This window comes from Australozyma saopauloensis, chromosome 5 (genome assembly GCF_035610405.1).
Source record: "Australozyma saopauloensis chromosome 5, complete sequence".
Lineage (NCBI taxonomy): Eukaryota > Fungi > Ascomycota > Pichiomycetes > Serinales > Metschnikowiaceae > Australozyma > Australozyma saopauloensis.
In genome coordinates, this window is record NC_086135.1 from 900,080 (window position 1) to 913,987 (window position 13,908).

Consider the following 13,908-nt stretch of genomic DNA (forward strand, 5'->3'; position numbering starts at 1 on the left):
CAGCACATCACTTGACCTGCAAATACAATGGCTCCCTATCGATGGTGCTAGCGGCGTTTGCATTCGGGTCAAATATGCATCCCCATTCGTAGGACCCTTTTTCTAAGATCAAAAAGCCTAGCGAAATAGTGGTGGATTTTCCAGGCTCGATGGGATTTGCGCCAATGTGACGTTGAAGCACACCGGTGTACAAGATCTTCTTCTCGATGGACAAATCCCGCTTAGTGACGGCGTTCACTGGAATTGGAACATACCTAACCATACCAGAGATGGGTTGTGTTGTGTTGTTCGTGATCGTAGTCTCGAGTTTATAAAATGTGTTGCTTTGTAAATCATAGCAGTTGTCCATGGCACGAGGGATGTTCTTCGAATCATCTTGAGTTGAGAATTGGTGCAGCATCAGGACAGGCTCCTGGCTCAAGGCTTTGATCAGCGAAGGTGTGAGCCTGATTCTCCGCATGTCAATCTCACCAGAGCGCTTCTGCTGACAGTCAACAGTTGTCCATTCTCCAGAAAGGTTGTCAAGTATTCCACATCGAAGCCAAAACGAAAGCCTCTCCTGGGCCTCTTGCTCCTCGGTCAAATCAGAATTTTTGATAAACTGTTTACCTCGCAAGGACGGGATTGGATTTGAGTAGAATTCAACACCTTGACTAGCACGTTTGACAGGGATTAAGAACCTTGTTGTGTGCTCAGAGTCAATGTTAGCACCTATTTGGAACTCCGCTGACGGCGTTACTTGAAACTTAAGATTGGCATGAAGCCTCTCTCTCCAGCAGTTGCGTAAGTCTATGACAAGTAGGCAAAAGCTCTTTGTATCATCTTCACGAGATTTGAGTTTCACAAGGAAATCAACAAGATCTTCCAAATGCTTTCTTGCACATCCCTTCGTTCGGGATTTTGGAAGTTCATCTAGTGAGGCTGGAAGGAGAGGAATTACATCACAGGAGATCACCTCAATGGATCTGTGGACAGACACCTTAAAAGGCACCTTCAACGTCTTAACAAAACCCTTTTGAATGTCGGTTTCATCCTTCAAACCATATTCTAGGATAAGACGCATTTCTTTAACAGCTCTTTTTCCAAAAACATCGAATTTGATTTTCATCACCTCACCCGGTGATATGTTTGAATACTTCTCAGCAATTTCGTCTTTGTTTGTGATAAATAGGGCTTTACGTTTCATGAGCTGCCATTCCAACTCATGTACATCCTCTGCTCCTATCCTCTCCACCTTTGCGCTCAACCTCGAGGTAATGGTCTCAATCGATGTGTCCCAAGGCGAAAAAGAGAGGTAATTGACTTTATCATTGGATGTGTTACATAGATCAATGTGGCATTTTTGACGCTCGCCTTCAAGAAGCATTAGCCATCCATTATTAATCAGATTGTCTATCAAAGACAACAGAGGCTGTGTTGGTATCACATTGAGCTCAAAAGTCTCCCCAAGCAAACGATCGCAAGAATCGCTACCAGTTAGATCTAATATAATTTCATCGAGAAGATTGGTTTCCGGGTTTCCGATTAAACCATGGTATTTTATTTTGTTTGATTTTGGTATCTTTTCCTTGTCCACGATAGAAAATGTTTGGGGACCAAATTGGTCTATCCCGATCAAAAATTGGCGGATTTTTAAAGCACCTACTTGGAGAGGTTTCACCTGGATCTCGATGGTTGTAATTGACTTAGCTGGGATTCGAAGGGTCTCTCTGTTATTATCGCTGCTGAATATCTGAGAATTGTTCACAGCGACGGCCCCCTCCTTCCAGAACTCTGCTTTGCCGGAGGAAGTGCTTTGTGAGAAATCTGAGCCCAAAACTCTAGCGTGGCCCTGAACAATATCAACTTTGAAGTCGTCGGCTGCTAAAATGTCAATGCTTTGGATCGAAAAGTCAAAGCAAAAACAATTCTGAAGCAGAATCCGTAAAGTCACAATGTCATTCACACATAAAACTCTCGACATGTCCATTCCACTCGCACTTTTCTTGGCATAAGGATTGAAAACAGGCTCATCTGTCTTATCTTCAGCATCTGCCGGAAATGGCAGTAGAAGCTCTCTTGTGTCTGGTTTAAAAATGACATCTCGAACCAAAAAGGGATCCGGAAAAGGTATGGTGATACCTGAATTATCACTATGAATATTCAGTATGAACCAGTTGAGTTTATCCTTTAGACTCAACTGATCTTCTTTAGTGAGGCAATGCAGATAGCTTTTCAATATCAACACTCCTATTTTTGAACATAATTCGAAGTTTTGAATCGATTCCGCTGTTTCAAAGCACACTTTCAATACACGGAGCTGTAAGACAGACCAGGTCGATATTTGTTCGGCGGTCGTTGACCGTTGTAATTTTGAGGACTCGCAAACGTGATAAATTCGTAGGATTTGATTAATGAGAAGCAACATAGTTGCATTAATATCAATGTGTACGTTTTCAGGAGTTTCGCTCTGAAATGAAACCTGCGATAAATATGAGAGAAATTGGCGAAGTACAAAACCCTGTCTTCTGTGGAATCCTAAGGAGTCATACACGGATATGATCTTCCAATAGACACGGCAAATTTGCGATATTTCGAGTTTATCCAAATCCAAATTGAAGACACGGTAAATTTCCTGGACAATGGATTCACGGCTCACCAATTCGCTCAGAGTCTCTGGGGATGTAGACACTTCAACTCCATTGAGAACACCTTTCATCACGATATCGAGTCCATCTTCACCAGCCAAGTATGATTTTTGCATAAAATCGATTGAACGAAGAAGTGAGTCTATGTAGACAATATCGGGTACGCAGTCTTCAAGGTCAGAGGTACTTTGCTGGTAGTAGTGACAGGCTCTCAGACAAAGCAAAAGCACATATTCAAGGGGCTGATATTTGCCGAAATCTGCATTAATACCAGCCAAAGAACTCATCGCGTAACTTGCACTGCTGGCCATGGAATTTCGAGGAGACAGGTAAGCGTTACTTTGGCGAGAAGCAGTCGACTCGGTGGATTTTCTGTTCTGTGTCAATCCCGCATTGTAAACCCTGCTTTTCGGAAGCTGTAGAGCGATTGATAGCATGGTGTTGGGAGCAGGGTACGGGTGACCGAGATATTGCAAAATCAGGGTTGCAACAGCTAAGCCTTCAAGCGCACTGGCAAGCCAGAGATAGTCTTCAGATTTTTTCGTGTTGATTATGGCATCTGTAAAGTACTGAATGGCTTCACTAGTACAACCAGCTAGAAGATAGAAGTTACCCATAATTTTAGCATGTCTTCCACTTTGCTTTTGCAGCGATTTGATTTTGAAGTCTTTTTTGTTTGGCGCGAGTGATTGATTAGCATTGAGTGGTGCTTTAATCGAAGTGCTCAAGCGTTTTTGCGCTTGTTGAATTCGTCTTGTAAGCAAGGTTCCGTCTATCGAGGCAATGGGAGATCGTAGCGTGATGTTCTCATTATCGGAGGCAAATTCATTAAGAGAGACCAAGAAATTGTGTGTCACTCCACAGAGAATGGTTTCTATGGAAGTAATGATGCGCTCTGCCTCTCCTGTCATGAAGAAGCAGTCTTTCCGTGGGCTTACAGCAGTTGGGGCCTTGAAAAAGACGCAATTGTGGGTAATTGCGGCGGGATATTTCTCCCGGAGCTCAGCGGTAGCCCGATCAGAATAGTCATCGTGTAATGCAAGACCCACCACTACTAGGGTTCGTCTGAAGGGCTCGAAATCACTTAGGTATGCAGAATCGGGATCGGGATACGAGGTTGTGAAACGAAGAAAGATCTTGTTCTGACTATTTTGTTGCGGATTGAACCTTTTGGACGGTATTGGCGAGACATCGACCAAACGGATATTGGTGGCAGTTCGAAGCGCTTGTAACTGCTTTTCGAAGAGCGGCCCGATCCCTCCAACTGGAACCACTAGAACCCTGACCTGTGCCGGTTCTATGAAAGTGAAATCCTCCATCTCTGCGGGGCGCTTTAGGTCTGAATCAGGTGGTATCTAAAATGAACAAAGCTAGTGTAGACGCTCGATGCGCAGACGCAGTCGCCAATTTGAAACTTTGAGAAATAAAATGGAGGGAATTGCTCGCTTTATATATTCCGAGCCAAGAATTATTCGGTGCTTTCCCCTTATTTAGGCTATGTATGTACAAGTGTGATAAATGGCGGTTGAAACTTCCATAGGTAAACATGGATCAAGGGTAGGAGAAACAGGCGGTGTAGAAAAAACGATGCTGGTGGAATTCTCATCCCCTTTATATATAAAATATAAATTTATTTTTGGAATAGCGGGGTAAAAAAATAACTCCACTCCCCGATTCGAAACTTTGTTTTCCCTCATTTATTTGTTCCTCATTTCTTCCCGCACCTCCACTTTTCATCGGCGCCACCTACTACCACACTATATACCACTACTGCTACACTAGTACCCATCACAGAAGGACCATACGCAAACAGGTTCTAGTCAATTGATACATCCTCTTATTTACCAATCGAATACCTTCATCGCTCATAGTCTAGCACATACCCATCCCACTACACATAATGGCCGGTCTTTCATTTGACAACTATCAGAGAAACCAGTATATATGTGCCAAGGGCCATGCCCAGCCCAAGGCTACTTCCACCGGTACAACAATCGTCGGATGCAAATTCAATGGCGGTGTTGTCATTGCCGCCGATACCAGAGCCACCGCAGGCAACATTGTGGCCGATAAAAACTGTGAGAAACTACACAGATTGGCGCCTAGAATTTGGTGCGCGGGCGCAGGTACTGCTGCCGACACAGAGATGGTTACTCAGTTAATTGCGCTGAACTTGGAGCTTCATGGCATGTGGAACGACCGCCAACCTAGAGTCATCACGGCTTTGACCATGTTGAAACAGCACTTGTTCAAGTATCAAGGTCACTTGGGTGCTTACTTGATTTGTGCTGGTGTAGATCCTACCGGTGCACACTTGATGTCTGTACAAGCACATGGATCCACCGATATTGGCGAGTACCAGTCTCTTGGTTCTGGATCCTTGGCTGCCATGGCCGTGTTGGAAACCAAATGGAAGCCAAACATGACTCGTGACGAGGCTGTTCTGTTATGTGCAGAGGCTATTGAGTCGGGTATCTGGAATGACTTGGGTTCCGGTTCTAACGTTGACGTTTGTGTGATGGAGGTCGGCAAGGATGCTGAGCTACTCCGTAACTACTTGACTCCTAATGTCAGAGCACCTAAGGAGCGCTCATACAAATTCCCTCGTGGTACCACTGCCATTCTTAGGGAGAGCATTAGGGAGATAGTGGACGTTGAGGAGACGGTTATTGAATTTAACAAACCAGAAGCTATGGAAGTTGATGCTTGAGAATGTAACTAGACAAAAAAATGAAACAACAATACTAGAAATACTAGCCTTTGTAAGGGTTTCTCCTCTTATTATGTACTGAACATGTGAACAATTGAGCTTCAGTTCAAATCCGTTTCCTACTAACTCATCATAAATACTGTTCATTCGGTCATATGCAATTTACAAAATACTGGATCCATCAAACCATATCTAATCTATTTTCTGGTGGCCATTAATGGGCTCATAAACTAAATCACGTAGACTGCCAAACCTCAGGTCATACCAGAATTGGAACTGACCTCTGTGATAACTTGTTGAATTGACTCCGTCTTCAGTATACCAAGAAACACATCCACCGAGCTTGCTTCCAAAAACTGCGTTTTTGAGAGTATCCTGGACCGTCTCGAACCATTTGTAGTATGCGCTGGTCTTGACGGTAACAGATTTCGAACGTCCGGCTAAAACCTCTTTCAAAGCTCTTTGCGATAATGCCACTGAATTCTCAATCGCAGTGACAACCGAAGAGTGACCAGTGGCAGAATTGGGACCTCCAATAAAAAAAAGGTTAGGCATGTCACGAACCATGGACGTTTTGAAAGCGGTTATTCCTTCTCTATCCCAAAGTGCCTTCAAGTCAATTCCGTTTCTTCCAATGACTTGACAAGAGGACACGACTCTACGAATATCATAACCGGTGCATGCAACAATTATGTCTGCATCAATCTCGCGGCCATCGTTCAAGATGACTTTATTCTCGGTGATCTCTTTGATCGGGCTGTCGGACATGTCAAATTTAGGATTGTTCAACGAGGGAATGTAGTGGTAGTCAAAAATTAATCTCTTGCAGCCAATTTTGTAAGAGGGAAGGAGCATTTTGTGGAACTTCTTAGGAGCTGTAGACGTGATATAGTGTGTTGCCATTTTGGTGTTAATATATCTCATGAGACGTGCAACTAAACCTTTTCCAAAGTACATTGGCATTCTTGTCTCTGCTCCCATCGCCACGATCCATCTGTAAAGCACTAGAGTGAAGCGTGTTTTCGACATGAGCTTGTAGATGGTATAGAGGATTGGAGGAAGAGGTGGCATGATCCAGTGTTTCGAGCGGAAGAGCTGCGTAACTGTTTTCACCTCTTTGTCATCCATGAGAGCCGGAATGAGCTGGGCGGCAGAGCATCCATTGCCAATAACAACAACATTCTTATCTTTGAAATCTACAGAGTGATCGAACAATGCAGAATGCATAAAAGAGCCCTTGAACTTGTCTTCAAGACCGGGCACATTCACTGGGTTAGGGTACACTAAGCCACCAAGACAAAGAAGGACAGCCTTCGCAGTGTGGACGTATCTTTGGCCCGTTTTGACGTTGGTTGCAGTAATGGTCCACATCCCAGACGCGTCGTCATAGCGCAATACTTTCACTGCAGTCTCGAACCTCGAGTTTTTCAGCAAATTGTACTTCTTCACCACGGCCAAGATGTATTCCTCGATTTCGTACTGAGGAGGTCTTAAGTCACTCCAATTATCACATAGCTCGTCAAAAATGGAATACCACAACGCAGGAATGTCACTGGCACATCCCGGATACGTATTGGCCCACCATGTTCCGCCCCACGAAGCGTGCTTTTCAAACACCGTGAATGTCTTATCGCTGTATTTCTTCTTACACATCAACGCTGCAGCCAACCCACCGTAGCCTGCACCGATAATGGCCACGTCCAGGTTGGAGTGGATTTCTGGCAAGTTCGCATTATCTACGAAGTCGGCTCCGGGAAGGAGAATGTTTCTTGCATCTTGGGTGTTGATTCTGTATTTCTCTGGATGCTTGTGAGAGTCTCTCGCAACATGGATCGTGGACATTTTCTGATTTAGAAGTCAAGAGGGGAAAGGGAGGATACAATTGACGTTGAATAGTACAGAAAACGTTGCTTGGAATTGGTATTTGGAGGTGAAATTTGTTGTTGGTAGTAGCTAGTATGTAGGTAGCCAATATGTAGGTGGGTGTATCTCTGGAGCTAGTATGTAGGTGATAAGCAGGGTCAGTTGCACCAAATTCTCTCAATAGACGCTTAACTAAATGAATTATTCTTCCCAATAGAAGTGGGATAATCTGCAAATATAAATGGAAATTCGGCTCTTTGGCTTCGGCTTCCCGAGATTCCGTGCAGCATGTGACCAATTAAAGAACATCATTTTGCACGATGAGCCAACCATGAAATGATACTTGGATTGATCTCCCAAGTGGGCAAAAGAGACAGAGAACTCTATATAAGGCCTTATTTCCGGATCGTACATCGCAGAACAGGGCCACATGCAGTATGGTGATGGATGGTGCTGCGCGATGGCTAATCCCCGATGTCAGAAGATAGATACCAAGTACCAGTTAAACTCCGATAAATGGTGTTATTTGTGGGGGAGGGGGGTTTGGTTTTATAGAAGCGGGGTGTTTGCACGTCTACGGATGAAGATAAGTTCCGATTCAAAAATGAATTTGGTGATTGCGTTCCGAAACGTCATTGTGAGGCGGCAGCTCGATTAGAACGGGAGGTGCTGTGAAAATTGTTCTATTATAGTTTTCTCATGGAAACTTAACCAGGAGTAATATTATTAATTTGATAAGCGGTGGCTTTTATGTAAGAGATGATTTGAAAGATTTTGATAATGAAACGTTTTTTTTGTATTGATGCTCCAATGGCACATATACATGTATGTCTATAGCCCTACACGTAGCAGGAGCTCACATAAATTTCTCTATGATATCTGTATATTGTGAATATTTAGTCGATGCGCTATTCTTACAAGTTGGCAATAACTTGCTCGGTGAAGTGCTGGGTGGTGGCAGTACCCTTCAAGTCACCGGTTCTGTTGGCAGGACCAGAAGCAATGGTCTTCAAGACGGCGTTCTCGATCTTGTCAGCGTCAGCGTTCAAGGACATGTGTCTCAACATCATACAAGAGGACAACAACAAGGCGGTTGGGTTAGCCAAACCCTTGCCGGCAATGTCTGGAGCAGAACCATGGACAGCCTCGAAGATAGAGACCTTGTTACCCATGTTACCGGATGGGGTCAAACCCAAACCACCGATCAAACCGGAAGACAAGTCGGACATGATGTCACCGTACAAGTTAGGCATGACCATGACAACGTCCTTGTACTCGGATGGGTCTTGGGTCAACTTCAAGGAGGTGTTGTCCAACAACTCGAAGGACAACTTAACGTCAGGGTACTCCTTGGCGACCTCCTTGGCGGTCTCGACGAACAAACCGTCGGACAACTTCATGATGGAAGCCTTGTGGACAATGACAATGTGAGGCTTGTTGATGCTCTTGGCGTACTCGAAACCGTAACGGATAACCTTCTCGGAAGCAGGCTTGGTGATCAACTTGATGGACTGGACAACACCTGGAACAATGGTGTGCTCAATACCAGAGTACTCACCCTCGGTGTTCTCTCTAATCAACACGGTGTCGACGTTCTCGTAAGGGGTCTTGTAACCAACAATAGACTTACATGGTCTGACGTTGGCGAACAAGTTGAAGGTTCTTCTCAAGGTCAAGTTCATGGAAGTGTGACCCTTTCCGACAGGAGTAGCCAATGGACCCTTCAAGGCGACCAAGTTTCTGTTGACAGAGTCCACGGCCTCTTGAGGCAAGGTGGTCTTGCCGTTGATCAAAAGAGGAGTCACGTCAACATCCTCCCACTCGACTGGCACGTCGGCGGCAGCGTAGATCTCCTTGACGGCCTTGGAAATCTCCACACCAATACCGTCACCCTCGATCATGGTGACGGTGTATTTGCCGTTAGCCTTCTTGGCTCCGGTGAATTGGCCCGCGATGTATGATCTGACGAACTTGGGGGCAACAGATCTCTTGGCGACTTGGCTGAACATGGTGGTGTTTTGGCTGGAAGAGGTGGGTACTAGAGGTTGGAAGATGTAGTGGACGGGGATGGGAGAAGCTGGGAAAAGATTTCTTGCAGGACCTGCCAATCAGCGGTGTGCGCGCGTCGGCGCCGGAGGCCGGGTGCGGGCCAATAAGCGGGGAAAAGGCGATGGATAGTGGGGTAATTGCAAAAAAGACAGAGGTGCTTTGGGAGTTGGTTTTCGATGTTGAGGAATTGGACTCGATAATTTATTATTTGATTTGCTGGTTGGAACTGGTATCCATGGTACATGTGCGGGAGCCTTCTAGGAGATTTGGCCTGCAGAGATCCAGGATAATCCGGAAGGACCGAATGGACTTGTAACGGGAAAAGGAGACAAGGGGAAATTGGCTGCAAATTTAGGGGATATCTTTCGGCATTTTTTCTCTGAGTTTTTCATGTTCTGCTTTTTGTTTCTGTTTTTGTTTTCGTTTATGTTTTTTTTCTTTCGTTTTTCCTTTGTGCTCTTTGCTTTCTGTTCTTTTTGTTTCCCTGGTGTCTTTCCATTTGTCTGTATCGTGTCGCACTCTGCATCAATGTTCGTTCAGTTTCACAGTAGGCTGCTTGATGTCTGAAGTACATTGGTTCTAGTCAAAAAATCATATCCGAGTAATAGGCGGAAATTTCGCCAGCTTTTCTTTGCAGTACTCAATTAGGATCAAGTCACTGAGTAACATACACATGTATCAGACATCTAGTTTTCGTTCCTGAAGATGCACAGCATCAGATGGTAAAGATAGTGGGAATACGTTGTAAAGGAATTCGAGATTTATTGTAATCATCTCTCATATTGTTTTTCTCCAATTCTCATCTTCCTTTCTCGAGTGTTAAGGCCCTTTAGAACATTAGAAAGGGTGCGCATGAGGAAAACTTATCGAAAGATCATCTGGTCAGAAGCAAATTGTTTGTATTACACCCGTGCAATTGTTCCTGAGAATCAGACTATATCTAGCTCCCATCCTAGCTCAAGAACACGATTGGCTGATCGACAAGATCAGCCAAGAAAATAAAACTACTTAAAGATGATCACCTTACAGAATTCACGTCAAAGATGAGAGGGCGAAACTTGAGCACGTCGCTTCTTTTGTTTGGCTTGGACATCACTCAGAGGCCCAAAAGCAAATTTGAGCTCCTCATAGAGTATCACAGATTTGAGGTCCAAATTGAATCTTTCTGGGCGTAAATCTTCGGGTATTCCGCTTTGGTAACTCTCTAGCGGACATTCTCGCAGATTTTGAAATGGCAGAAGCTTTGAATTTAACTAGTGTAGTCCTTGATCCCTGTCTATGTACCCCCTTGGTTGGAATCATGTTGTACACATCATTTCCGCGCAGTTTTGAAACACACTCTGATGAGCAGTGCAAACAATATGCTCGAGAAATTACGAAAATCTTCTTTGCAAAGCCCAAATTGAGATGTGACTGTAACTACCTCAAAAACCATCCTCAGATGATGGCTGCAAATTACTGCACATAGCAAGTCGAACATCTTCAAGTAGTCAGTCAACATTCAAGGTAATCGATATCAACTTAACGATGATGAATTGACTGTGTATTTGATTTCATTTGCGTATGTAAGTCAGGGTCTGCCGCGAACCTCAGAAGCCTTGAAGTGCCACATGTTTGTGCTGAGTGACATGGAAGGAGAGCGTCTCAATACGAATAGATTACATTGTCCATGAGTTCAAACATACTTAATGCGAATGGATTCCTCTTTTGACACAAACATGACAAAACCCAAGTGTCTGCAAATTTGTGGAAGTGCTAGATGGCCAAAGCCTCGCTTCAATGAGTTATTGATTATCGGAGTATAGTCAACCCGCTGAAGACCCATATAAGTATATATCATTAGATCGACGATAGTCAAATATCCCAAGCTCATCCAGAATGAGAATGGTTAGGGACATGATTACGTTTTGAAATTTAGAGAACGTATCAATATCACGCCTGTAAAAGTTGCTCTAGATCATAAACACTGGGCTCCTATTGAGTAAAGATTAGAGCTCAGTCTTGGTTTACGTTGATGGGATACTTCTACTTGAAAAATTTCCAATGGTCAATTAGTTACAAGTAGCAGTCTTATCTATTGAATAATCCGAAGAACATCCGCCATTATTTAATTTTATTATAGAGCTTAGATCTCCAGCTTTTCTCTCTGGACAGAGAGAGCTATAGCGGAAACGAATTGCCACCTAAGAACACTTCTATTGAGGCCTATCACATTTTCCCAATAAGAAAACGCCCACACCCAATCTCAATCACTAAATCAAAGAATGCCAATTCTTTGACCATATCAGCTCCCAAATAGGCAATGTTTGCCTTGCTCTCTTTCACTACGAAGCCTTCTAATCGGGAGTGCGCACACCGTCTCAGGGCGGAAATTCACTCCCAAAATGGTTAATTTATGCAGTGACATAATCTATTATATATATCTTTCGTAGCTCCTACTCGCTACTCTCCACTAACCGTATTTCTTTTATCTAATTCTTCACAACAATGTCCGACACAACTGGCAAGGTACGTAAACCACATTCTCCAGAAGATAGTATTGCTAGCTCAATTGCTTGGGAATTCATGGAATGAACAAAACGGCAAGATTACCCTGATCCGAGATCATCGTCAATTGAGGCTTACGAAACATTCTCAAAGAATCTCACTAATTACCAGACCATCACATGTAAAGCTGCTGTCGCCTGGGAGGCCGGCAAGCCCCTCGAGATTGAGGAAATCACCGTCGACCCTCCAAAGGCTCATGAAGTCAGAATCAAAGTGTTGAACACTGGTGTCTGTCACACTGATGCCTACACTTTGTCTGGTGTTGACCCAGAGGGTGCTTTCCCAGTTGTTTTGGGACACGAGGGTGCTGGTATCGTCGAGTCCATCGGTGAGGGCGTCACCAACGTCAAGGTCGGTGACCATGTCATTGCTCTTTACACCGCTGAGTGTAAGGAATGTAAATTCTGTAAGTCTGGCAAGACCAACTTGTGTGGATCCGTCAGAGAGACTCAAGGTAAAGGTGTCATGCCTGATGGAACCTCCAGATTCCACTGCAAGGGCAAGGACCTTTTGCACTTCATGGGATGTTCTACTTTCTCTCAATACACCGTTGTAGCTGATGTTTCCGTCGTCGCAGTCAACGAAAAAGCCGACTTTGAGAAAATCTGTTTGTTGGGATGTGGTATCACTACCGGTTACGGTGCTGCTACCATCACTGCCAACGTCCAAGAAGGTGACAATGTCGCTGTTTTCGGTGCTGGATGTGTTGGTTTGTCTGTCGTTCAAGGTGCCAAAGAGAGAAAGGCCAACAAGATCATTGTTGTTGACATCAACGACAAGAAGAAGGAGTGGGCTACCCAATTTGGTGCCACTGACTTCATCAACCCAACAACATTGCCAGAAGGTACTTCTATTGTCCTGAAATTGATTGAGATGACTGATGGTGGTTGCGACTACACTTTCGACTGCACTGGTAATGTGAATGTCATGAGAGACGCATTGGAGGCATGCCACAAGGGCTGGGGTGAGTCCATTATCATTGGTGTTGCTGCCGCTGGTAAGGAGATTTCCACCAGACCATTCCAATTGGTTACCGGTAGAGTTTGGAGAGGTGCCGCTTTTGGCGGTGTCAAGGGTAGATCCCAATTGCCAGACATTGTTGAAGATTACATGGATGGCAAGTTGAAGGTTGAGGAATTCATCACTCACAGACATCCTTTGGAGAAGATCAACACTGCATTTGAGGATATGCACCACGGTGACTGTATCAGAGCCGTGATTAAGTTATGAATCGAACGTGCTAAGTTGTGAGCAAACACGCAAAATCAATCTCTTATAGAGTCATCAAGTATGAATTATAATAAATGAAAAAAAGATATAAGTGAAAAAGTTATCCTTAAGATGCGGATCAGCCCACGGTACTTATACTTGGGAAAATGTACTCGAGTGGTTATGAAGGGAAATTTATGAGAACGGGATAGATAACTGTTCGCTATATTTCAACTATTGAGAAAATCTAAGATCACCTGGAATGAAAGTCAAAAGGATTGTTGATTTTGCAACGCAAAGCTCGTTTTCATTCCTTTCTGTGTTCATGATGCCACAAACGAGCCCAAATTGAACAGGTTCTTGGTCTGATTACTATCCTCATGAAAAAGACATAATTACAGAAAATGCTTTTTCGTTTGAGTTCACTACTACTATTTCTTCTTAATTAGTATATGTTATATGTATCATTGTTGAGAGGTATCAAACCTTATCTACATGGATCAATTCAAAAGGTTTGAGAGCAGTGATTCAATTGTAAGATAGAGTTTGACCTCAGTTATTTCGGTCTTTCAATATGCCTCGCTCTTGCTTTTCACTTCCGTAATTCAAGCAGTAAACACGCACATGTTCCTAAGATATTGAGTGGAAAGTTTCAATGGAACTAGAGCTACTTCGAAATTTTTCGATCAGACTTGACTAATAAGATAGATTTTTGTTGACGAGAACAAGAAGAGACTCTCGGTCCTTTAACATCGACAGCTTTTCAATGGCTCGAGGATTCTGTAAATCTTTGCACAAGGTCCCATTTTTTTTCTTACAATTCAAATTTTACAGTCTGGACATTTTTCTACGATAAGTAAAATAATTGGAAGTCGTGGGATACCTATCTATAAACGTGAAAAA

At 43.7% G+C, this 13,908-nt stretch overlaps 5 protein-coding genes across 5 annotated transcripts; 2 read left to right on the top strand and 3 right to left on the bottom strand.

Annotated features, from left to right (window-relative positions):
* Positions 1–7: 7 nt before the first annotated feature.
* PUMCH_004285 (uncharacterized protein) lies at positions 8–3,946 on the bottom strand (the record flags this gene model as incomplete). The annotated part of the gene is made up of 1 exon (XM_063023226.1): positions 8–3,946. The coding sequence occupies one exon, from the start codon at positions 3,944–3,946 to the stop codon at positions 8–10; it is 3,939 nt and encodes a 1,312-aa protein (XP_062879296.1).
* Positions 3,947–4,527: 581 nt separating this feature from the next.
* PUMCH_004286 (uncharacterized protein) lies at positions 4,528–5,337 on the top strand (the record flags this gene model as incomplete). The annotated part of the gene is made up of 1 exon (XM_063023227.1): positions 4,528–5,337. One exon carries the CDS (start codon positions 4,528–4,530, stop codon positions 5,335–5,337), a length of 810 nt encoding a protein of 269 aa, XP_062879297.1.
* A 192-nt stretch (positions 5,338–5,529) lies between these two features.
* Positions 5,530–7,179, bottom strand: PUMCH_004287 (uncharacterized protein; the record flags this gene model as incomplete). Its single annotated transcript, XM_063023228.1, has 1 exon — positions 5,530–7,179. The coding sequence occupies one exon, from the start codon at positions 7,177–7,179 to the stop codon at positions 5,530–5,532; it is 1,650 nt and encodes a 549-aa protein (XP_062879298.1).
* A 935-nt stretch (positions 7,180–8,114) lies between these two features.
* Positions 8,115–9,209, bottom strand: PUMCH_004288 (uncharacterized protein; the record flags this gene model as incomplete). The annotated part of the gene is made up of 1 exon (XM_063023229.1): positions 8,115–9,209. One exon carries the CDS (start codon positions 9,207–9,209, stop codon positions 8,115–8,117), a length of 1,095 nt encoding a protein of 364 aa, XP_062879299.1.
* A 3,052-nt stretch (positions 9,210–12,261) lies between these two features.
* Positions 12,262–13,026, top strand: PUMCH_004289 (uncharacterized protein; the record flags this gene model as incomplete). Its single annotated transcript, XM_063023230.1, has 1 exon — positions 12,262–13,026. The coding sequence occupies one exon, from the start codon at positions 12,262–12,264 to the stop codon at positions 13,024–13,026; it is 765 nt and encodes a 254-aa protein (XP_062879300.1).
* Positions 13,027–13,908: the final 882 nt, after the last annotated feature.